Below are 25,926 nucleotides of genomic sequence, written 5' to 3' on the forward strand. Positions count from 1 at the left end.
TTCACTGTCAAGAGAACCTTTATGTAAAGACTGAAACACATGTCAAACATAAATCAATCAGGCTGAAGTCCCACCTTAACATGTGATTAGGACAGAACAGAGGAACAGATGACAGCACCGCGTGCTACAGCACACTTACAGGAGACAAACACAGGCTGGGATAATTGAGGTGTAACATCTTTTGTTGCTGATTTTCTGGCAACTTTAACAAACGTAATAGGTGCATAAAGCATTTTTTTAATGAAAACTTTCAAAAATATTAAAACATAAAATAACCACAGGTTAAAACATTAAACACTGGATATGGAGATTAAATTAGAAAAGCTAAATTAAGAGCTGGAAGGCTGCCACATCCACATTTAACTTGTTTTGAAGAAATATAATAACAGAATTTAATTTTAACAATATTGCGAACTGGATTTAAAAGACTAATGGGATTCTGTACATTTTATTTTGTCTTTCCGACTAACTGCCGGATGAGAGACAGCTGCTCCTGCACCAAATGTTCCAGGTGGTCAATCTGTGAAAGGGAACAAAACATGTCATTCATTTGCACTTCAAATTTCAATTGTATGTCAAATGCAGCTCAAGCTACTTCTTAGCATGAATAACAATATGGTGTTATGTGAAAGATGGCTATTAACTCGGCTTTAAAAACAACAAAGATGCTTTCTAAAAGAATGTGTGAGAAACCACCTTAGTCGTCAGGTTCAGACAGCAGCAGCCAGGAATCTGAGAATCTAATTAGACAGAAAAGCAAAGGTGATGCTATACAATCTTGATCAGTCACAAACTCATTGTAAAAACCAAAGTGGGATAGAAGTCTAACTTTTGTAAACATTGATCATTAATCTTATTTAAAACCATACCGTCAGTTTTTGAGGTTTTGCATGGAGCCTCCATTTGCGCAATAATGTTCTGAACTGGATCTTCTGAAAAGAGAGACACCATTACAACGGCTGTTAGCTTCAGCATAATACATAAACCATCCTAGAATTAATCAAGTGTTATATCAATTAATGAACCAGGTAATCAGGCCAGTATTTTGAACCCAAGTAAGCCCTTAAAGCAAAGATGGATCGCTAAATAATAATACAAACATCAAAATTGTGATTTGACCAACCATTGACTGACACTGCTGGAGTATTTTTGTTCTGCTGGGGAGTCTGGGGGGACGCCTTTGGGGTAATGGTTAGGCTGGGGGTAGCTGGTGTGTTTTCCGTCGCCTTTTGGGCTTCAGGTTTAGGTGTGAGCAGGGGGCACTCAGGTGCAGCTGTACTGTTGGCAGGAGATGTGCTCCTGTCAGTGTGGTCAGCCTTCAGGGTGGGAGATGGGGGGCTCTTGGCCTGGGCTTGCAGTGCCTCCAGCAGCATGGCAGTGAAGTCCCCCCCGCCCGTCTCCGGGGGCTGGCTGAGAGAGAGCACGTTAGCAGAACCGTCGAACGACTGGGCCGTGGCGAGGACGCCGCTCAGCAGCAGGCTGTGAAACATCTGCTGCATCTCCTCTGGAAACACTGCAGGGAAGTGCTCCTTTCCTAGAAACAAAGAGTGGACGGTGGAGAAGTGATTAGAAACTAAACTTTGAATACTGGTCAAGATGGAAATAATTCATTCATTCATCCTGAGCCTCACCAGTGAGGGTGCAGCGAGTGATCTGAAAGGGGAGCTGCAGCAGGCGCGCTGGGATGGGCAGGACACGGGAGAAAGGAACCTTCTCAGTGTTACCGTAATCTGCGTAGACGACGCTCATCTCCTTCTCTCCGACATCAAGGGCCATCGCACGGTACCAGTTATTGTCAGCTGAAAGTGAAGTTCAAACTGGGTGATGACAGTTCATCATTTGAAAGTAATGAGAGGACCAACAGATGATTATTATATAATTAGACGGGGACATCGGTTGCCCATCATGCGACAACTTCCATAGAGTTATTTTTGCGTATTTATATTCGATTTTGGAAGAATGTATGAGGCTTGCCACGTGCAAATCTCCATTAGTTGACACATTTCTGTATTATGTTTATAGTCAGGGTTCAAGGCCTTTTTGAAAGTCTTGAAATCATCCTGAAAGATATGACAAAGACAACTCTACCTACACAGCTGACCTTAAAAATGGATGAGCTTTTGCCAGCTTCACACCGAGAGACAGCACTGAAAACTCCATGAAAACAGACCCTGTGGTTAGCTGAGGAATGTATGCCAGGCTATAGTCTCCTACTTGCATGCTGTGTTTAAAGAAGAACCGCTCCTACGCTCCGCAGAACTCGCGCTGTGTAATTATATCTACTAGCAGACACCAAATTACCAGTTTAGGTCTGCAGGGCAACAACTGCAGGTGGGGTCTACAGAATAGTCAAAGAGCCAACTTAAAAATTCATGATGGCAGACTGTGTGTTTCCTCAGAGTTAAAGCCCAATGATGGATCAGTTGTTTTGTCCTCGTACGGTCTCCGGCCTGTTATCATCTAACAATGTGTGGGAATCATACCGTGTAAGTGATGGGGTTTTCCCCGCTGACAGTATCTATTTATCAAATATTTATTTAAAAAATGCCTTTAACTCAACTTTCATCTAGTCTCACATTTTCTCAAACAAGATTATATCATATTGGCTTAAAAACAAAAACAGGTTTAAATATTCAACATCAATATGTTGGCTTTTAAGCAAGGACAGATTGGAATTGCATCGCATTTATGACTTTTTACTGAGGAGTTCTCTTTAGTAAAAACTGTGCCTAATATAATGATAGCATGAGAACTGCCATGAAATCCAAAGTCTGCGCACACAGTCGTTCACTAATCATTTACCTGTCTGACATCTAGTGGTTTTAAGGGGTCATGGCAAGCATGTGCATGTCTACGGCAGCAGGAGAGATTTGCATGTTATAGCAGTGAGTGTTACAGTTTGAGTAAGTACCTTCTGTCTATCTATTTATAGCAGGACAACTTGACATGATCTAAGTTTATTTCTGGTGTTATCCTGGTATGGGGTACAAAATGTTTTCATGGAATCACTAATGGCGCATTTACACTGCAGGCCTCGCTGGGTTTGGTTAGGCCTTATTAGGCCTGGCTCACTTTAATGCTGCGCTCACATTACAGTTTAGGAACTGGGGTAGTATCTATAGCAGGCATCCTCAAAGTCCAGACTCTGGACCGAACCACAACTGTCTCTGGACTCTGAGCAAATTATACTTTTCATATGTGTTATCTGCGAGACATCGCCACAAGTCAAAATGTTCCGCTATGTCCAACAACAAACAGCACTCTGCATGCCCGACTGTTCCACTGTCTGTCTTTGTCTGTCAACGCATTGGTCCAATCACATTCAGCATCCCGTCAGTGTTTTTTTCCCCCACCAACAGTCTGCGAATCAGAGGCACAGTAGGGCGTTTTGCTGAACAAGATGGTAATCGCCGCATTCAGCTGTAATAGACATGTCAACTTGATGCTCTGCTCACGGATGAGCATACAAAACAGTTAAGATGATGACCTTACGTGTGTAAATATATGTTTTTCTTTGTGGGGGTCTGCGCCCCAAAAACAGTTTTAAGTCCTGAGAAAGTCAAATAAGACGGTGTGTAAAGCTACACTACTTTGTCTTATTGAAAAAAAAATGTTGGATCTTTAAGATTTGTATTTGAGTACCCCTGATCTATAGTAGCGCAGTGTAGGCGGAGCCGTGACATCACCTTCAATGAGCGCCCCAGAAAAACCACACAGCCGTTAGCTCTTAGCACTCAGAGCTCTTCATATCTGTTCAGAAACTAGACAAAAGTTAAACAAGTACAAACCACAGACTGTCTGTGTCATGGCGAATACAGTCGCTGGTTTATTTATGTCTGTTGGCCGTTGTTGTGAGTGTGGACGGTCGGAGCATATATAACGTTAGCTTAGCCAAGCTCCATTTAGAACACACGCATTTTAAAAGGTTTTTCGCCTGCCATCTGTCTGCAGACTTGTCAAAGCATTAATTCATGGTTTTTACTAACCGGTATCAGTATGGTGTTACTTCTGCATCATTTTGAAACGTGTATTACAATTAAATCACGGTCAAATATGTTCATCTTGTTGTAGTTGTAGCCCCCTTGACAGCGATTCTCTCTCTAGTTTAGCAAACTCAGCCCGACTCAGCCCTGTTTGTTGGCCTCGATAGAACCACGATTTAGTCGGGCCAGAAAAAAGGTGAAAAAGTAGCCCCAGGCCGGAACTAGGCTAAGTGTAAGCACAACCAAGAACAGGCCCCGCACGGCTCGGCACGCTTAAAGCGAGCTCCGCGCTGTAGTGTGAACGCGCCATAAGTGTTCCTCACCAGAGAACTGGGCGCAGCAGGCAGCTCCAGCTGTGGGTCTGCTCAGGACAGTGGAGGATAAGGAGGCCTGGATGTTGCTGCAGTACACAGCCAGCTCCGTCATCACCTCCTGAAGCTTCTGGTGGTCCACTGCACAACAAGACACCACAATAACAACAACAGAGTGGTAACGTTTAACCATTTGTGCATCTTCTTATGACAGACGGGGGGAAAAATCCAAGTGTTCTTACCCTGGCTGGGGGCGAGCAGGTAGAAGAGGGAAGGACTGGTTACTGCTGCAAAGCAGGGCTGAAAGGTGTCGTTAAGAGGCAGCTCCACTGTCTTCCAGTCCACTGGGAAAGATGGGACTATGACAAAAACAACACATAATTGCAACAAGGCAGCTAAAAACATCAACCATTCCTTTTCACCTTTTGGCCCTCCATCTGACCTTCTGACGGCATTGCAGTCGGCCCTTCAGTTGGTATCTCTTTGGCTCCTGTCGGTGTGGAGGCTTGCACAATTATTTGGGTCTCTTTATGTTCCTTTGTTTTCTCTTGGTGTCCAGAGTCTGAGGTTGTCTCTTTGGGAATCCCTCCAGGACCTATGGCTAGTTGCTCCGAGATAAGAGCAGCGGCCACATTGTGCCCTCTGCTCTCCAGCTCCACACCGTAGCCTTGTTCAGTGAGAGAGAGGACACGTGCAGAGAGCTGCTCGCCGTCCACAAGATTCTGGAACCACAGCACTGCTTCACTGCTCCACTCAGATCCCAGGGGCTGCACACCTGAGTCCAAACACAACACACACAAGCTTTGTGAGAAACCACACAACCTGGGTGAAAATGCCCCCCAGAAACACCCTCTGCTACTTTCTCATCATGGAGAAAAGGAATTCATTTCCTTTCTTATTCACACTCTCCTCCCTCTCTCACACCTACCTGTGAGCCAGCAGCGAATTGCCTGGAAGGGTAGAGTCAGGAGTCCAGGTGTAATGGATCGAATGTGGTTCTTTTCCACTTTCATGGTATAACCATAGTCCACAAAGTTTACAGACACTTCTTCAGCCAGCTCATTGACCAAAGCCCGATACCACTCTCCATCACCTGGGGAGCGAGAAAGCTCATCATGTTAAAGTAAATCCCAGAAAAACAGAAAATAAAAAGGAGAATTCTGAATATAATCTGATAGAGGTTGTTTGAAAAGTTCCATTTGTCAACAGATCATGCATTCAACTTGTAGATGAAATGTAAAAACTGCATTGAATTTAAAAACAATACATTGATCCAGAGAGCATTGTAAACCAAGATCAATGAATATCTTGTTCTGACTTGAATGCCAACGTTTCAAGCCCTTTATGTTTCAACAGTGTTCAGTCAATGATCTCACCAGGAAACATGGCACAGCAGGGCTCCCCCACTTCGGGCTCAAAAGGGGAGGCTTGTGCCTCACAATGCTTTTTCAACTCAACGCCCAGCTCTATCAGTCGCTGATGGTCTGACAATGGACAAGATGAGAAAAAGGACACATTAAAGTATAATAGTAGCAAATCATCAAATCTTAGATGGAAATGAAATGAACATAAGCTTGGCACAATACATCAATTAAAATACGTTAATTTATGTCCATCATTCTGGGAGTGCAGTAAATTATGAAATAATCTACAGCCCCCTATGATGGACAAACAACACTACCTGTGGGATTGTTGATGCGGCAGTAAAACTCCAGAGGATTCTCCACCACGCTGGCCAGCAGCGCCACTGTCTGGCCGTCACTGGGAAGCTCAGCACACGACCACACCAGAGGCTCACAGGCTGGGGGGGGCACTGAAGAGCATATTCAAACAACATTATACATGACATGCCGTACTGTCTGGCTACTTACATTATGTATATTATAGTCAAAACTATAAAGTCGTCATCAAATTCTCTGTTTAACCTGTTAGGCTCGAAAATGACATTCCCAAAACAATTGACTTATAGTGAAAACCACCCTTGAATGATGGGATAGTAGACTAAAAGCTTTACAAATCCAAACTATAACATAATAAGAATCTTGTATCAAGTTTGATGCAAAACAAGTGACATTTGACCTTTTTAGAGAGATTTAGAAAAATAAAACCACTTCTGGGGTAGGGGTTTCACAACTACTAATATTTACTAGTCGACTAGTTTTTCAAAATAGTAGTCGACTAGTCGTTACGTCATAATAGAGACACACAAAGAGAGGTTTACAACTGTATTTTCTATTGGAACTCATACAGTAACATTAAACACTGCATTTTAATTTGTGTTACATGGCTGAGTAAATAACAAACACTGGACTCACCAAAATCGACAGCAAAAAACTCTTGTTTACATAAATGCCACGTAAATCCAGTGCGCAACACTTTATTCGCTGTCCTCCACGATAACGTCCAACTTTCCATATTTTTGGTTTGGTTTGAACACCAACGCATCGACATGTGAGGGAAGGAGGCTTGACCACTTTCGGGTGATAGTGTTGCCTGCCAGGGAAAAAACCCTCTCACTCGGGGTGCTTGTGGCTGGAATAGCCAGGTAGCTCCTCGAAAGCGGGGGAAGCGGTGCACGTTTTCTGCCCACCACTCCAGTGGATTATCCATTGTGGGGATATGCGGTGTCCGCTGGCAGTAATCCCGTAGCTCATCATCCGCATCACTGTTGACCCGTGTTTTCTTGCTGTTCGTTTGCCTCTGTTCAGTGCTGACGCCGGCCCGTTGCTCACTGGTGCTAGCATTACTGCTAGTGCTAGCCATCGGCAGCGGGTGTTTCTTCTTCAGATGGTTGCGCATAACAGATTTATTTTTGTTGTACTTCAGTACAGCTGTACACAACTGACACTTCACTGTGGAGTTGGTTACATCTTCGTTGAAGTACTGCCATACATAAGAATGTCGGACTTGTTTTGTAGCATTTTGCAGCACCTCGTTTACCTCCATTTTTTTCCACGACTAGTCGACTAGGGCCTACAGCGCCGACTAGTGGTAAAGGTAGTCGACTAGTCGACTAGTTGGTGAAACCCCTATTCTGGGGTCATTTGCCATATCTCTGGCCCCCCTTGGTCGATTTTGATGATTGACACCTCTTTTGAACCGTTAGAGCCAATAGAATCGAGGGGAAGTTCCTAAAAGCCATCTAAACATTACCCATTGGTGAATGAGTGATGCGTAGCCAGAATGCCCAAAGCCGGAAGCTGGGTTGTAGCTCTAATAGTGCTAATAACATCTACTGTAATTTTCGGACTATAAGGCGCACCTGAATATAAGCCGCAGCAGCTAAATTGAATGATGTGTACATATATAAGCCGCACTGGACTATAAGCCGCAGGTGTTTTAATGTTTAATTACCATATGTAAGGGTTCGTGCACAGAGGGGATTGTCGGGAAAGAGATGGCTGTTTGAGGAAGCTCCCATTTATTAACATTTCAACAAACAAGTTGCATATTTGCATAACGTATTCAAGTGTTAGCATTTAGTGCAATAGTAGCTACAGAACATGTGCTGTGTAAACTGTACTGTATCACATAGCGTTTCAGACACACAAACTTTTCAACTGTCAAACTTAAACGGTGCGCTCCCAGCGCACGTACCGGCAGTGATCTACAGCAGTGGTTTTCAACCAGTGGTACGGGGACAAACTATCTCGCTCTCGTAATGTCTGTCTGTCTTGCTCTCGTTCTGTCTCTCGTACCACTCTCGGTTCCACTTTTACTTTTGCGCACTACCTGTCTCACTCTTTTCCGGCCTCCAGCTTTTCCTGCTGGAGCCCGCCACTTAAAGGTGGGGGCGCGGACCGGCCATAGAGCCCATAAAGTTAAAGGTGGTGGACTGTAACCTGTAAAATCCATAGATTTAGGAGGTCCCCTAGTGGCCGTTAGCTGTAAAAATCCATAGATCAGCCGCACCGTTATATAAGCCGCAGGGTAGAAAAATGGAAAAAAAGGCGCGGCTTATAGTCCAAAAATTACGGTAATATGAAATCTCTGTTTGACAAAAATGGGATGATGGATTATCAGTAATAATTTCAAAGTGACACAGAAACATTGGATTAACCTTCGGCAGCGTTTTATGCGTTTTAATGCCATTGAACACAACTTTTGATCAGAAAACAGCAACGGTAAGAATTATTTTCCGTTTTGGTCCCGTAAAGCTACGTTGTGTGATGTCTGAGTTTGCTTCCCTTGCCGCGAGTTTTGATCGCTCAGTGATAATACTTACACCCCTAGAATCTGTGGAATCTAGGCTTGCTAGCTGATTGTTTGTGCAGATCCGATAAGTAATAAAGTATTTATACCATGAGTTCTGCGCGTTAGCATTTTTGCGCTTAGTGCTAATTCAGAGGCTTGGCGTTTGAGTTGCATTTCGTTTAACTAAAAATTGTGTTAGCTGAGTTTCTTCCCGTTAAGTGGGTATGGCACATTAATATTGTTGTAAAATATTAAGAAGCCCTGAGACAGTTTCGTGAAAAAAAAAAGCCCTGTGATAGAATATTCAGACTCAAATAAATTGTTATCAGCTTTATGTCCAATATCTGGGAAGGTAGAAATAGTCATCTTTGTAGTTTGTTCTCAACTATTTTAAATAAAATATTTTTTTAAATAATTGTTTTTTTTGGGGGATTTTTCTCACTGTTTTAGACATACCTTTATATAATGATCATATCAAGTAACATCATCATTTTAGACATCCCACCGTGTGGTTCTGCAGCAGCAGGTGTCTGCTCAGCCTGCTGCTCACTGCTGGTTGGCGGAAGAGGAGCAGGTACAGCGAAGCCTGCTGCCATCAGCAGCTCGGCGACATTGGCCTGAGGATCACTGGCCTCATCAATCATGGCCACCAAAGCTTTGTTATCGAGTGCTCTCTGGATTTCCACGCGCAGTATTCGATTGGATACCCTTCGCTGCAGAGCCAGCAGGCACTCCTCAGACCAGACCTCCCCCACAGGCTGCACCCCTGGAAAGAGACCAGTGAAAGAGGATTGAGAAGGTTTGAGTGACAGATCGTTTCAGATATACATTTGTGGTTTTAAGTTTGTGTTTAACTCTGCAAACAAAATCCTCAAATGCTTTGCAAAACCTTAACTTTATGCCATAGAACCCATAGAACCTACTCACATCAAATTCATATTTAAATAGCAAACTGCTTCAGGGGCATTGTAGATATATTTGTTCTAGGAAAATAAATGTATAAATACAAGAGACATTTTATAGCTATTGGAGATAAATAGAAGGATTTGCTTAATTAGTCTTGAGCAAACGAAAGGCAAACTGAAAAAATAGCTCTAAAAAACAAACCGGATTTTTGCGGTTGTTGAAGGCCACTAAAGAATGAATGAGGAAAACAATGAAAACATTATTTAGGCCTGTCACTCAAAGCAGATCCCTCAAACAATTTAGCACACTTTAGTAAGTTGTAACCATTAAACATGTGCTTTGTGGTGCATACATTACCTGCTAGACCACACGGCACAGCCTGCATGGGCAGGGCCAGCAGTGAGGAGCTGATAGGCCGCAGGTGGCCTAATTCCACCTCCTCAGAGTTGCCAAAATCTAGGTAGCCCACACAGACACGCTCCTCTGATGAATAGGCCAGAATTTTGGCCCTGTACCACTGCTTGTCCTCTGGAGAAAACAAAAACACAGAGGTCAGAGCCTTGGGTAACAACGCATGTCAACCAAATACTACATTTGATATTATTATTTAAATCACTTTAGCACATTTATAAGAGGGATATACTTAAGCAATAGCTCACGGCCTGTCGTGAGCTATTGCTTTTATAAAACGGTTACCAAGTGTGGCAATATGAAAGAAAAATACACACTCTAATTTAAATAGTTTTTATTAGTAAATAATGATGTTCAAAATAAAATAGTGCCTCCGTTGCCTTCTGCACAAAACATGCGAGGTGGTTGCTATGCAACAACACTAACAGCTAGCGAACATATTAGACAGAGAGCGTTGATCCATTATTTGGCTGTTTATTTACATTAATGTGTATGTTGCTGTTTATTGTGCATCCACTGAAAAACTGTCCAGCATCAGTAGCATGGCTTACGTGGTCACTTGTATAGGTTGAGGTTGTTCGAGGCTGTTGCTTGGCGTGGCGAGAATATTGCTCCACTTTCTCCGGTCCCCGAGATTGGGCTTCCAGTAGCTCTGGAGAGAGCTTTCGCACCTGTGGCCACTACGGTCATCATTTCTCTGCTTTGTTTCAAAACCCGCATCAGAAAGCTTTTGAATGGTGGTACTTTTCCAGTTGGTCTACCTGCTCTTCACGTAGCTCTGCATGTCGTCGTTTAGGTGCTTTTTTTTCTTGAGATAGGCACTGCTCAATCCACTCCTCCATAGTAAGACCCCCCCGGAGGTCGAAGTTAATCTTAAATGTTTCCATTTGATGCTTTGTAAGTTTGTTTCGTAACGGAAGAAATGCAAATATATTTATAAAACTGACAAGTCAAATCAAGCAATCTGATTGGTCGATGGTGTTTTGGCTTTAAAAGTAGCACAATTCATTATGTCAAACCTTGGAAAGAGTATCCCTGTGATATCCATGCCCTAAGGCCAAAGGAACTGCACACTGAATATTTTTTGCCGTTTGATGTCTATGTCTGGACCGCTGCATAAAAAGGAGGGTTTCTGCCCCGTTACTTCTCCGCTGCTTTCTTGTTCCAGCCCAACTGTTTTTCTTAGACGCGGAGGGATACTGACATGTTGTGAAAAGCAACTTACAATTCTACCCGTGGTATACGCTCAGTATATCACGGCTAAGAACCAATCAGATTGCTTGATTTGACTTGTCTGTTTTTAAATTGCAAATACACAACAACTAGGTTTCAATGTTACTCCTGTGTATATGTTATACCTGAGAACTGAGCACAGCAAACTGTGCCGGGGGCTGGTCTGAAGTTCTGGGGGGTCGGGGTCTGGCTGCCGTGCTCCCTCAGCTTCAGCTGCAAGTCCTGAATGACTCCTGTAAAACAAAAGCTCACAAGTTAAAGATATAGGTTTGGATGGTGCGTTTGTAGTACCAGATGAAATGCTACTTACCAGCGTTCTCCACCTTCTGTATGATGATGTCATCGGGTGACTGGAGGTGGGTGACCACAACAGAGAAGGAGTCGCCCACCGCCTGTGTGAGGGGCTCCGGGGGCTGAGCCCAAGTGTTGTCATCCTTTCCATCAGAGCAACGCCTGAAGTTCTCCAAGGATGCACTCACCATGGCATCTGAGGGAAAACAAACTTTACTTACCTAAATTGATAGCAAAAACACAACAAACGCAGAAGGGCAAGAATTCCATTAAATCAGAGACTCAATGATTTGTCATATTTATATATCCTTCAAATCTGTCTGTAAAATTAAGTGACTTTCATTTCTTTTGATACCGCAAAAGGCATCTGTATATTAGATATTTCAGCAAACTGTGGTGTTGTGTAACTTCTTTGAGGCTATGAGCCATATGGTTGCATTCATTGTTGTGAGAATATTGTATTGCAGTGTTTTTGGACACTTGTGAATTATGCGTAATGTTTTGTTTTTGTTGAGCGCACAGGAATAAATTCCAAATAAACTTCTGTTGATGTGCAAACGATTGACTCTTGAATCGTGTAACAGGGATGGATGAAGTTATCTCCCCAGCTATATCCCTTATGTCACAGCCCTGTTCTGCAGACTGATTTCAGATTGGGTGGCTAAGCACATATGGCTTACTTATTTCTTGGCGAGTTGGTGTTTCGCTGACTGTTTCCACTGCTGCATATCCATGCTCCAGGAGGAATGCGCTCAACTTCTTTCCTAGAAGACAAAAGATAAAGAGTTTTATGTATGGCTTTAAACGTTTGCAAATCCTTTCCTCTGTATCTCTATCACAAATAACACTTAAACCATTAATTACCCATGATTTCATCATTTTCCAACTTTGTATAACCTACCCATGGAAAGCAGGATATCCACAGCATGAATGCGACCATTTTCTAGGGTTTCCTCGAGCTTAACAGTCACAGTCTTGCCGGCCAAGAGCCGTTTCACTGACAAACAGCACTCGGCTGACCAGCTGTCAGTCACAGGCACCACCCCTGCAATACGGCACTCCATTGCCTGGGAATGATAGATGCAATTGCTAATGTCATCATGCTAGCTGTAAGACACTGAAAGACTGTCTAAGTGAATTGTATGTTGTGACAGTGTTTTATCTTTGCCATGCTTAAAAACGGTATATAGTGGAGCGTAAATGCACTTACACATGGACAAAATGGCGGAACATTAGCTGCAAGAGGCTTGATCCTGTCCACAGGGACATTCTCTTCATTGCCAAAGTCAATGTAAAGGATTTTAGCTGTCTTCTGGTCAGCAGCCAAAGTCTGGACAAGGCCTCGGTACCAGTTCTACAAACACACACAAATAGAGTGAAACATACAAGTGATACAGGCAATGATTGAGCCAATCGGTATATTCAACTTTTTCAGTGATTTCATCGAGAGGCCTCTGCTCACCATGTCAAAACAGAATTTAACCCCGCAGACCTCTCCAACGTGGGGTACGTATGTTGTCACTGATGAGCAGCTGTACGTTTTCTGAAGTTCTCTGCTGATTCTTTGAAGAGCGACCAGCAGCTCAGGACTTTGGGCAAGGATGAAGAACTTGCCAGGGCTGTAGAACTCTACAACAGATGCCTGACAACCAAACAAAATCACAACAAAGTCATTGCATGTTAGTATTTTTAAAAGTTGGTTGGATCAGTCTTACAAATGAAGGGCAACTGGATATGTTATACCTGGATGTCTGTTCCCTTAATACTTTTTGTCATATGCAAGTCCTTAAAAAAGACCCTCTCGAGGCTGGATGCATCACATTGCTTAAAAAAAGAAGAAAGAGGTTTAACATACATAACAAACATTGATCACAAATCATTCACATTGGCCTATTTCAAATCTGCAAATACCTTAGACTCAAGCATGCTAGCTTGGTCTCCCGTCACTGGCAAAGCTTCAGTTTCCTGAGATTTCTCTCTGAGATTAAAAGAAACGTGTCAGTGCACATTATCTATTGGACAATATATAATAAATCTATTCTTGACTGGTGAATCACATATTGATATTTGCTTTAATTAGAAAATCATCACAGCTGACAGTAAGTAGCACTTAGGGTTGACCCAGCTTACTTTGCAGGTTCTGGATCAATGGACTTGCACATGTGTCTGTGTGCCTTCCAATCTTCTGTCTGACACACCACAGAGCAGTAGGACGTCTTCTTGCAGCGCTTACATCGAACACTTCCTGTCACGTGAACATTTATTAATTAGATTGCTAATTGTATTAGATTTAAATAGAAATATGCACCATCAAAACTTTTCTAAGTGGTAAGAAGGAATTATCTAGTAAAGGTCATCAAAATTGTTTTTGTTTTGACTCAATAATTGATCATTCTCGACCGGTGTTTCCCCTACCATTGTCTTGGAGGGGCGCTGTGCCCTGCAAAGGGAACCCCGCTCCCCCTGAAATTCAAAATGTTATACATTTTTATTTTATTTGTTATATTATTTGTTTTAATATATATATAAAACTATAGCACCAAATTGCAACTCATCTATATCTACTGTAACTTTTCACATTGAACATTTGCTCTTTTACTAAATAAACTGAACGCTCTCATTTTAAGCTGTGAGTGTAGTGTTTTTGACCCTAAGAAACACTGATGCATTAAAGTGGACCTATCATGCTATATTTGAATAATATAGTGTAGGACCATACCTATATAAGGCATATTTATACTTTTTATTTTTCAAAATACCAAACAGATCATGCATTTTAGCCATTCCTTATTTCGCTCAATTTAACACTGTCTTTGCATGGGCTGATTCTGTGAGAACAGCACCATCTACAGGCCTGGCATGTGTACTACAGCGTCTCCAGCGCTTTCGAACGGCAATGTCCATGGCTCCTGATTGGTGGAGTTGGCCCAATAGCCTAGTGCCACTTCTGTGAAGTAGTAGAAGTGTTCAAATCTGGATCAGTATGCATCAGATCCGTTGCAGCCCCTTTTTAAGAGATTTGAGTATGGAGGAAAATAGAGAGGGTTGTGTTTTCTGACACTTGGTGAGTTCCCTGGAACACCGGGGACACATATTCATGTATAAAAGACGTACAAAAGTGCATTTTGCATGATAGGTCACCTTTAATCAATAACAATAATCCACAGCTCCTCTCTTGGTCTGCTTCAGAGGATTTAAAAAATATATATCCCAATGCCACCCCCTGAACTTTACATGCCATTTTACTACAACATTACCTTTCTGACCACAGAAGTTGCAGAAGTATACCACCAGTGCTGGCGGCATGGATCCTAACATCTATTAAAAGGGAAAGAAAATGTGGAAAATGGCAATGTACAGCAAAACATATTAATTAATCTAATCATAAAGAACAGTAAAGTTGTTACATACTACAGGTTGATCCATGCTGACTGGTGCATTTGTAGGGCCTGCAAAAAAAGATAAATGAACAAATAAGGGCCAAAGTAATACAATTTCCATGCTTTACAGTTAACGTGGTATTGCGCTGCAGTTACTAATTGCATTGTACAGTTGTCCAGATTAGAAAAAAACAGGTATTCCCGGCAGGTGTCTCATGTAATAAAAGCCTTTCGGCTAATGATTGCAATGATTACCGTCTTCAACGGCACCTAACAGGGGCTGCACAGGTGTTGCATCGGACATGGTGGGAGCCTGAGGTCTGGTCCGAGGCCGAAGCCTCGGGCCGACAGGAGCGAAGGGGCTCGACAATGGCTTCCTCAGAGGCAGGTTAGGTCGAACAAAGTTTGAAGCAAATGGGCGGTGCATGGCGGCAGCTGCTAATGTTAAAAATATTCGGTTATGTTAGACAGTTTATTAAAAGTATATTTCAAGTATAAAAAGTGAACAAAAGCATCGTCATGCTCCTCTCAGGGAGAACACGTGCGTTTTTAGCTAGCTAATCAGCATTGACCCGCTAACGTTTCACTTAGCTGGGACTGATGTTAGCCCGCTAGCTACTTTTAGCAAATTACACGGCGACAGTTGAACATAACGTTGAACAATATACTGGAGTAATGTTGTTATACGACACAGTTGTAATTATAAACCACCAAATAATGAAATATATATACACTTTATAGATTAATATTGCGCAGCCAATAGTTGTTACCTGAGTGCACGTGCTGGCAGAATGGGTGAAAGTGCCGAACACATGCGCACTGGATTGTGTGTAGGTCTATGCTCAAAGGGTGTGGTCCATGGGGTGTGGTCAGGATAAATATATTTGTATTGGGTTAATATTAAGCTGTGACATTGGTATCCATACATATCCAAAATGATAATTGCTTTTTTTTAATTATAGGAACAACAGATTGGCCTTGGAGGTATGAGGAATTTAAGTGACTTGAAAATATTGTTAGTGCTCATGCCTGCAACCTCTCCATCATGTGCATTGATTGCTGGCTTTGTCACTCAGTCATTGCACAATGCACACTGACTTTATTAATTGCATTTCAGTCAAATAATGTATCAGTACAATAATCATGGGCTGCAAGTCAGTACATGTATCACATCAACAGTATGTGACATGTTGTATTACGTGTTTTTTTCTTTGTTAATTGTTAAAATATTAACGTGTCTGTAAATCTATAAAATCATGTGAAAGTTTACCTTTTTCTCTTTTTTATAACAATTTAACTTGTGACGTTTGACATTAAGACAAAACAGTAAACATTTAGGCATAATAACAACTTGAGACAGAACCGGCATGGTAGCAGGGTACAACATAACAACATAGGGTAGCTGTAATAGTAGAAATAATAAAGAGGAAAAGAAAAAACAGAAAAGGAAGGCTATAAAATGGGAGCACATTTAATGTGGAGGTGTACCTGCCATGCGTTTACGTCAGACTGACGTAACTTCTCACTGGTCTCTGATTGGTTTATATCTCCTCATCATTTCTCCCGCAGTGGCCATATTTGTTGATGTGTCATATCAAAGTGACTTGTTGGGGCTATCAGCTGTTAAGGCAGAAAGCTCAAAGTTATCCCTTATACCGGTTCGATCGCATTGGATTACAACATGGGCTTTTTGCATTCGGTAGGTGAAAATATAATCATGTTTATTAAGCGTCATGTGTCTTGTATGTTGGATTGCAGCGTTAGTTTCGCTAGCTGCAGTGTAGCTAACGCCTCTCTTATCAACGTTAGCTTAGCTAGCTACAGTAAGCAGTGGATCCATACAATATGTCAGTCTGCACTTATGCGTAACATACATTTGAACCACCCATTATTGGTATCATATGTGTTACGTTATGCAAATCGTGTCACTAATACCTTGTTTTGGTTAACTAAGCAGCTAGCAAGATTAAGTTAGCATTGGTATGGCTATCGTTAAATGAACCGAACTGTTAATAAAACGACAGTAAATACAAATGGCACTTCGGCCTGCTGCTATCTAACTACACAGTCACCTACCCAAGGCATGAAAACGTAAATCGTGTATTTTGATTCGGCTGGTTACTGATTATTATGTTCACTCATTTTGACATTGATGGCATGACACCTGTCGAAAGAGCATCAACGCCAGTGTGTGTTTTTATCTGTTGTGCTTTCACCATTTACGCGATAAGCTTAATTGGCTGGATATATGTGGCTATGATCTACCTATTACTCATTAACGTAATGCGGTAGTTATGGAAAAACTGTAGAGAGTACGGATTAGATGATACGGAAAAAGCAATGACAAATTGTTCTGGTGTGATTCAGGATCAGGAAACATAGTGTTGCATATCATCTTTCAAATGCAATATCTAAAACTAAAAGCCATGGGGATAATGTTTAACTTATATTTGATATATGAGGTTCAACACATGACTGAATGTTTAAGTATGAGACGGGAGGACTTTGTTTATTAACCATTTCCATGTCTCTGGTGTGAAGAGGTTTAGTGGCCTGTTAATTTAAATCCCTCACATAAAGTGACCAAGAAAAGTGTCATCAAGCTAATCCATAAATGTTGTATTTCATATTCTTAAAAGTAGACATGTAAATACCAACACGTGTTCATCATGTACCATTGGTCATCCCTTAGGAAAGTGCTATATAAATAAAGCTTTATTATTATTATTAGGAGATACAGTTTTTCATATTGCTTCAATTGTATACTGTACTTGAGAAACATCGTACAGTTCTTTTCCATAATCAAATCCTACCAAGTGTGTCATGAGAGATTTGAAAGATAATTGCATTAGGGTGAGGCTTTGTCATGATCTAAAATACCTATCTAAGTTGTATGACATACAGCGCCACAGACCAACAAGTGTAACCCACGTAACAGGTGTTGATAAGACCAAACAGCTTAGTGTGTGTCTGTTGGTTATGACTCTTTGTTATGTGGTCCTTTTGTTAACAAATCCTCTTGCAAATAACCATGTGGAAATATAAATCTTGCTCTCTGGTTACTCCTAGCTCACCACAAGGACAACATTGTGCCCAATGACCATGTAAAAAGCTCCCGGCTGCTATATTGGTTACATTCAGGAATTTTAGGCTGTTCACAGAAAAACTATTGTGACCAAATGTATGAAAACAGTTATTTTGTTTTGCACAATTTTTGAATCTTGCTATATTCTCTATGTCTACCTTTACCTCTACCAGATTTGAACCAGAGAGGGACCATGGAACAGCCTGGTCCTGCCTCGGATACACACATGATGGAGGGATCGGAGGTTGAATCCGTGTCAGAAGAGTCACAACCGGGGAATCAGCACCACAACAGCGCATCTAACATAGAAGAGGAGGAAGACATCTCTCACAACCACAGTGCGGATGAGGCGGACAAGTTCAGTCAGGCAAACGATGAAGCAGAGCTTGACAGAGAATTCATCAAGACTACAACAGATGTTCAGACAGGCATACAGACAAGGTCGGAAGCTCAAACATGCAGTCAGGAACATGAAGAGGGGAGTGAGCTTGATGCTGGCTGTGACAGCAGTACAGCTTTTATGCAAAGCAAGCTCCCTTCCCTTTCAGATGAGGCTGTTGGAGCTTCAGTAGCCCCAGTCATAGCTTTGGATGAGGTGGAAAGCTCTGATTCTGTTTCTGAAGGCACAGCCGAAACCTTATTGACTCTTAATGAAGTGAAGGATTCTCATGCCACACACTGCAATGAGCAGCCATCAGTCTCGGTCACAAATTGTCCCACAGAGCCATCGCCTGCTGATGATAGCAGCTCAGCAGAGAGTCCATCATCCCCTTCCCTCCAAAGTGCTTCCAAAAACTCCCCTACTGACTCGACAACCACCTCCGGGTTCTGCAACGGCCCTTCTAGCCCCAGTTCAGACACAGTGGGCTCATCACCTGCTTCCAGCCCGCAAACTAGTGCCGACAACCCGGCCCCCTCCCATTCCTTCTCAAGTCCGTATGACACTGATTGCAGCCGAAAGCTTATCTCCCAGATCCAGCGCTCCCTGTCACAGGAGTCGCTGCTGGATGAGCTCGAGTCAGAGCTGTTGTCTTGTCAGCTGCCTGAGGGGGAACGTAAAGGTGAGGGCAAAGGAAGCCCACCTATCAACGGACTCCCTACAGACCAAGAGAACTGCATGGTGGTCTTTGAGAAGTGTGTGCAGTACCAGTATGCACAGCAGGAGAAGTCGATTCAGAGGTAAAGTGCTATTTCGTCAGTTAGAATGGACGCAGTATGCCGTCAGTTATTAGATTATTTCTGTCTCTGGTTTATCTGCTGCCTAGAGTAGCTGATTATTTACAAGGCCACCTTCGTAACGTCATTTTAAACTGCTATTTGTACAGAACTTGGTCAGTTTTGCAAGTGTTTTACCTACTTTCTAAATGCTATTGTTTTTCTTTTCCTTACACATTCTTTTTTTTAATCTTCCTTGATTTAGCAGACACACAAGAATAATTGTTTCAAGTAATGTTTTTGTAACTCTTTGGCTAAATGACAGAGAGTGACCCAAATACTTTCCTATCCGGCGCTGTTCATTACAACACTCTACATTCTTCACTAATTGGCTTGGACTTGACCTGAATTGGTATTGTGTGTTGTTGTTTCTGTCTGTGTATATAGGCTGCTCGAGGAAAACAAGAGGCACCAGGAGCTGATTTTGGGTATATGTTCAGAGAAGGACAACATGAAGGATGAACTAAAAAAGAGGACAGAAACCGAAAAGCTGCACATGGCCACTATTAGAAAGGTTAGTTTATTTCTCTATTGTCCATTCACATTGTTCACGGTTCATATGGCACTGACTGTTGGAGCACAAACACAAGTAATGTGCTCTGTATCATCAGCATCCCTTGGTCCAACACAGGCATATTCTGAAATAATGGGCCATGTTTGTCCTGCGTATCTCTCCAAGCTATTTTTAATCATTTTTGGAACACAATGGAAGCATATGTTTTTCATTAACAAGGAAGCGCTCCTCTAAAATGTTTTGTCTCACTTCCTCCCTGGCGTGGACATTGATTTTGGCCGTAAAATGTTTTGTGTTAGAGACTGACACAGCTGAAGAAGATGCTATAACTAAGTTTATGGTTAAGAGCATTGATTCTTTAAAAGTATTTTCTACCTGTAATTTAACGAAGCTTGCGTACAAGTACTTATCTATTAATTGGATCTGGTCTAGCATCACTGTTGCCATAGAAGGAACAATAATTGATTCTTGCTTTCTTGGTAACAGCATTTCTTTAAGCATTATGTAAGCAGTAGGAGGGATTTTTATGGCATGAAACCAGTGTATGCTTTTTCTTTTTTTCTCTCCAAACAACATATTTAATTATGTTAGACATATATTAGGGATGTCCCGATCACCTTTTTTTGCTTCCGATCATTTGATTTTGACAATTTGCCGATACCGATTTTTCCCGATCCGATCTTTATGCAATGCATTAAGAGAAAAAAAAGAAAAAAAGCATTCAAGTTGTCCCTTAAGGTTATTTTTTTATTTAAATTGGATATTCTATCCAACATGGATATAGCTTCTTTTTTTCACAGCAGCATTGGATCAGTTCAGTTGTGCAGCATTGGATCAAAACAAAATAAAGCTTATCAGTACTCGTTAGCTTACTGCTACAATTAGACACTGCGCCCACTCTGTTGCCAGATTTGAGAGAAATAAGCAACCAGGTCTATGAAAACAAGCCCCAAAGAAGCAACACATACATGATGTTGTGTAATTTGAAACCAAAACTAAGGCCTCAGGATGACTTTAAGACTTGAACATGGTCATTTTTGTTTTGTAACATTGAATTAAAAAAAAAAAAAAAAGTATTTTATTAATTTATTTTTTTTAAATCCCGATCCCCGATTTTTTTCTCCCGATTCCGATCTTTTGAAAATCACGTGATCGGCTCCGATCCCCGATCACGCGATCGGATCGGGACATCTATAACATATATTGTTTCAGAGATTGCCAGAGATATTTCAGCAATATTTTCCAATAAAGGTCTCAGATTTCCAGGACTGGAACAAAGCCAAACTGACTTCCTCTTCGTGCGCTCTCTAAATTCATTCAGCCTCCAACATTGTGAACCAGGTGTCACCCTGTGAAGCAGGTTATCGCAGGTGTGGCATTGACTTACATGTGGCCTAACAAGTTGTTGACCTTGTCTACTCCCTGTTTATACAGTTGGAGGGCAGGGTGGAGGAGCTGCTGAAAGAACTGAAGGAATCTCGGGATAAACTCATCCATCAGGACCATGCGGCTAAGGCTGCCCTCCAGCACATGCAGAAGGAAACGTCACACAGGCTTGAACAGGTATAACGGGGACACAAATAGTTGACAAGCTGATCACACTATGTAGTTTCGCCCTAGTCTGACCCGTATTTGCACATCTGGATTTGTTCCAGTTGGCTGCTACAGTATCTTTATTTTGCCAATCAAGTTTAACTCCCAATGAAAACTTGTAAATATTATTATTATACCCATTCAGAGGTTTTTTTTCATTTTTTTTGTGGAACTATGGTGGGAAATGAAACTTCTGTATTAATTTAATGTAGCGTGCATTTCAGTTTTACCCAGAACCCTTTACATTTCTTTCGAGTCATCTGATCAAATGTTTTAAATGATAGCTATGGACATTTATCCAGTCCTGTTTGGAATAAAAGGAGAGACTTGCCTTAAGTGAAGATGATTAGATTTCTTCGAGTTGAATTAGTGATAACTTCAGACACTTCTACCAAATGCTTTAGGGATACTTGGTGATATACACATTTAGATAAGATAGAATGGGATGCTCAGTTGTTTGAGTATTATTGATATATTGACTACAGCTTCTGTGGTCAGAGATGTCCGGCAACTGTCAGAGAGAAATGGAGAGAAAGGCATTTCAAACCACAACACACCACTTGTTTGCACTCTTGATCATCAAGACATTCAACATAAATAATTAATGCTGTATGTGTACAAGAAAATGGGTTTTCAATATCCATTAAGAGAGTTCAGGGATAAGGAACAGTCTTTTGAGAAATGAATTCAAGATTTGCATTCGCATTTGGTGTATGTGTAAACCAGGTTTATGCCAATGAATCAATATCACTTGTCCCACTTTAATTAACTAAAGTTGTTCTCATCCTAAGATTTAAATGATAAAGATTACTCACAGCATGACAAAAATGCTGTATCTTAGTTTTTTCCACTATCTTTGTCAATGTTTGCACAAAACAATTACCTGAACGGTCAAGCTCTTTGCTCCCCTAACTCTTGCTATTGCAGATTGAAGAAGAGCACATTTTTCCTCCAATAGTTTCTCCACCTGGTTGAAAGCATGTAGGGCACATTTCTCTTGACAATTTCTTAATTTCACTGTTCAGTGAACAATAGGAGGTACATTTTGCACTCGGTCGTCTCGTTTAGCCCTTCCTTATATCAGTCCTTCCTTACAACAAGATGGGGGGTCCAGTCCTAATCAACTGTTGTATATTGTATTATATATTTTTTACTTACTGTATTTTATTTGAAGTGCACATTGTGATGCCCAAAGCACAACATTGGCTTTATCTATTTCACTGAAAAAAACAAAAACTCTTATACAGTTTTCCCCTTCTTCTCTTGCTCTCCTGAAAGTGATATTTCACATAAAAGAAAAACCTGAAACTGTGAAGTGGCACATGAGCATTTTGTTGGCATGAGGAATGAACACACAGGTGTGAGACCTGTAGTATGTACCACAGTGTCCTGCTATGAAACGTGCAAAAATAATAAATAAAGGGTTGATAATTAAAATATTTTCTAGTTTGCATGTGCACTAAATAATGAAGTATTAATACAACCTAGTAAACATTCAAATAGGCAACATCAAATTGCCTTCGTAACATTGCTGTCAAGCGGGTGCATCTCAGCTCTATTTGTAAAATGTATACAAGCTGACAGTGAGAGTCAGCACTTTGTTTGCATCCACACTAAAAAAAACGAGGTCGTTCTCACCCTCTATCAAACTGTCCATAATTCATTACTTGTACAAGTCAACGTTGACATTTGGGAAATTATACAAGCCTATATTTCATGATCCATTTCAGGTGAACAAGAAGTGTGACGAGGCCCGCCTGGAGAAGGAGGGCATGGTGATGAAGTATGTGCGGGGGGAGAAGGAGGCCCTGGACCTGCGGCGGGATAAGGAGAGTTTGGAGAAGAGGCTGAGAGAAGCCACGAAGGAGGTGGACCGCCAGGCCCTCCGAGGAAACCAGCTGGCTCAGGATAAGGGTCGGATGCAGCAGCTGTACGACGCCAAGGTAAACACTGACAGGTTTACATGCCTTGTTAAAGAGTGTTTGTTTTTCTCAACAACAGCGATTTAGCCTTAAAGTTACCTATTACAAAGGTACATTACTGTTATTTATGGTAATTCGTTTTTTGTTGCAGTGTTTTGAAGTGGTAAATTGAGTGAATTTAGTATTATTTGCCACTCTGAACAATATAAACATTATTACAACTTATTAGTTTGTACTTGAGAGTAAAGGACACCACGTCACATGTTCATTCTCCACATCAGTTTATTATAGACGAACAAACACTGTTTTGTGCATGCTGATTTGATCTTGCTTGTCATTCTTACCATGGTCAGCAGTTTGTTGGATTTCCGACTTGTAAGCTTCCTATACATATTAGAATTAGCAGGAGAAACACATCAGGATTGTTAACTATCTCAGCTCAGCTGATGACCCGTTGCTCTCCTAGCCTCTGATCCTGATCCTGCTCTTGCTTCACCCATCTCTCTGTCTCTCAGGAAGGCGAGGTCGGCAGGTTGAGTCGAGAGGTGGAAAAGTTAAAAGAGGAGATCAACTCACATCTCATCAAGGTCAGATGGGCCCAGAACAAACTGAAGAGTGAGGCGGATGCACACAAGGTAATGGAAATGTTATTGACTGTCAAGCCGGATCATGTTTTCAACAGATATTACTACTAAAATGTGCTTTTAGTTTACAGGCAGACATAGGGGAAATACATTTAGGTTCCAATGCTACTGTAAACATATCGAAAACACAGAGAAGAGATCAGTATATTTGTATTCCTTTCAGAATAACATTGTGCTTTGGATGTGTTTTGTATTTGGCATGAACCTGAACTTGCTGCGGTCAAATTGTATTTAAATGATACACTGAACACACAGCTACATTTACATATCTAATAAGGTTGACTACATACAGTACAGTACAGTACAGTGGGCATATCAGTTTGAACTTATTTTAGATTGGTGGTTAATGTTGATTTGCTCCATTCACCTTACAAACCACGCCTGTTGTTTGTCAAACATCTGCATCTGCCAAGTATTTTCAGAATACAAATGGCGTCCCCTTTATCTGCAGCCGCTCCATAAAACACACGATTTAGACTTGTCTTTTGATTCAGGGGCGAAATGAAATGGGGGTGAAAATGGTACAGTGATGACCCTGAAAGGAAATCATCATTAACATTGTAGCTATTTTGAAAATGACTATTACAAAATAATGCTTTTTGTTTTGCCGCCTCCAAGCAAATGCACAACTATAAACAGAGGAAAGTGAATACTCGGTAGTTGCTCAAGGCCGCAGGAGCTGAGCCACTAATGTTTTCTTTTGTGGGGGTTTGTGTGGTTGTTGGGTGTGTACATCACAAATAATATTATGCATTTGCTAGGAAAGAAACAAACATTTCCAAGTTATTGCACAGCTTTTATAAATTACGAGTTTTATTCAGAAGCAAAAAGCCTTTTTTACTGTCATTATTACAACATATTGTTTATGTTATGTATCTGCGTGCAGGAAACTAAAGACAAACTGAGAGAAACCACTTCCAAATTGACCCAGGCCAAAGAAGAGACTGAACAGATCCGCAAGAACTGCCAGGACATGATCCGAACATACCAGGTCTGTGGTATTTATCACATGGGAGCATTAGTTTGCTCATGATCAATAATGTGAGCAAATATGAAATACCTGTCCATGTGTGAGAAACATCTTGTCTTTGTTTGTTGGATGTACTGGAGCTGGAGAATGCATGTTTATTTCGGCAGATTAACACTTGTGTGCGTAGCAAAAATCTGAGAGTGCAGTCACTGAGCCAACTCACTGAAGATTTGAAACGATTGGTCAAAGAATGAAGTAGTCAAATCTGATTGGACAGTGAGAAATGCATCACACGCTCCTGCCTTCACATACATGGACTGAGTGATTCTATTTCCATGTCATTATTTTTATTTTTTTCATTTGTTATATAAACTTTGCAATTAGATGAGCAAAAAATCAACTTGAATGATTTAGTTTTATTAGAACGGCAGTTTTCATTTAGTCCTTGTGATGGTAGCAGAGAGCCGCTTAATATTTCTCTCTGTTTGAAAAGAGTATTTGAGCCATTGTACTCGATCACAGTGACAGCAGATTTACACAGTAATACTGCATTTATTTAGTTATAATGTACATTGCGACTAATATTCGTATTCACACCATTCTTGCACTTGAACACAGTTAATCATAGATCCCAATTTTCAGCATTATTATTTACACCCTGTTGCCGTGTATATATATATATATATATATATATATATTATAGTATGATATGCATATTTTTCATACTTAGTTAACTTTTCTGCATGCACATAATCCATTATGAGTAATATATGACTCAAAAAAGGTGTCGTTTTCCTGTCTATTCCCACTTATCAGCCATTTCTTATTGATTTACTCTTAAGGCAAATAAAGTTGCATGTTATATTTTTCATTTCAACTTCTTTTTTTGTGTGCTTTGGATATGCTGAGCCAATCTTATGTTGTTATATCACCGTTCACTTCCCTCCTCTTCTATTCTCTCTGTCACTCTTGATTGTTGTCTTGTTTTTTAACCTTTTGACCCCCCATCTCCTCCAGGAATCAGAGGAAATCAAGTCCAACGAGCTGGATGCTAAACTGAAGGAGACCAAAGTCGAGCTGGAGAGACACAAGCAGGAACAAACAGGCCAATTAGAGGTGCTAACCACTGTGCTCACACACAAACACTTTCAAACACACACACCTATATGTATACGCAAGTACTCATTAGTGTGTACATTAGCTTAAGTAGGCGCTTTCAGTCCTGGACCAAAGGTGAAGCTTTACCATAAACATTAATTGTTTATATGCTTGCA

At 41.2% G+C, this 25,926-nt stretch overlaps 2 protein-coding genes across 4 annotated transcripts in view; one reads left to right on the forward strand and one right to left on the reverse strand.

Moving 5' to 3' along the window:
• Positions 1-15,628, reverse strand: tdrd1 (tudor domain containing 1). 3 transcript variants are annotated; one of them, XM_079657623.1, is made up of 27 exons: positions 15,480-15,628; positions 14,965-15,147; positions 14,741-14,778; positions 14,587-14,647; positions 13,745-13,792; positions 13,460-13,574; positions 13,241-13,307; positions 13,073-13,153; positions 12,792-12,971; positions 12,540-12,683; positions 12,231-12,396; positions 12,010-12,093; positions 11,349-11,525; positions 11,164-11,271; positions 9,752-9,922; positions 8,994-9,254; positions 5,976-6,107; positions 5,671-5,778; positions 5,223-5,387; positions 4,737-5,069; positions 4,537-4,653; positions 4,307-4,435; positions 1,632-1,799; positions 1,124-1,534; positions 870-932; positions 697-740; positions 1-520 (listed from the first exon to the last, which is right to left on the reverse strand). In XM_079657623.1, the coding sequence occupies exons 2-27, from the start codon at positions 15,134-15,136 to the stop codon at positions 449-451; spliced, it is 3,615 nt and encodes a 1,204-aa protein (XP_079513749.1). In that variant the 5' UTR covers positions 15,137-15,147; positions 15,480-15,628; the 3' UTR covers positions 1-448. The 3 variants fall into 3 exon arrangements, with proteins under 3 accessions (XP_079513749.1, XP_079513750.1, XP_079513751.1); XM_079657624.1 differs by having other exon boundaries at positions 14,965-15,144; positions 15,480-15,584; XM_079657625.1 differs by lacking the exon at positions 13,745-13,792.
• ccdc186 (coiled-coil domain-containing protein 186) overlaps positions 14,910-25,926 on the forward strand; it is a 17,011-nt gene continuing 5,994 nt past the window's right edge. The window contains exons 1-10 of the mRNA XM_079657626.1: positions 14,910-14,926; positions 15,672-15,693; positions 16,279-16,408; positions 17,968-18,973; positions 19,397-19,523; positions 20,958-21,086; positions 22,847-23,059; positions 23,554-23,673; positions 24,569-24,673; positions 25,670-25,768. Of these exons, the coding sequence (XP_079513752.1) occupies positions 14,925-14,926; positions 15,672-15,693; positions 16,279-16,408; positions 17,968-18,973; positions 19,397-19,523; positions 20,958-21,086; positions 22,847-23,059; positions 23,554-23,673; positions 24,569-24,673; positions 25,670-25,768 (1,953 nt within the window). The 5' untranslated portion in view covers positions 14,910-14,924. The remainder of the gene's footprint in view (positions 14,927-15,671; positions 15,694-16,278; positions 16,409-17,967; positions 18,974-19,396; positions 19,524-20,957; positions 21,087-22,846; positions 23,060-23,553; positions 23,674-24,568; positions 24,674-25,669; positions 25,769-25,926) is intronic.

This window comes from Notothenia rossii (assembly GCF_949606895.1).
Source record: "Notothenia rossii genome assembly, chromosome: 11".
Classification (NCBI taxonomy): domain Eukaryota; kingdom Metazoa; phylum Chordata; class Actinopteri; order Perciformes; family Nototheniidae; genus Notothenia; species Notothenia rossii.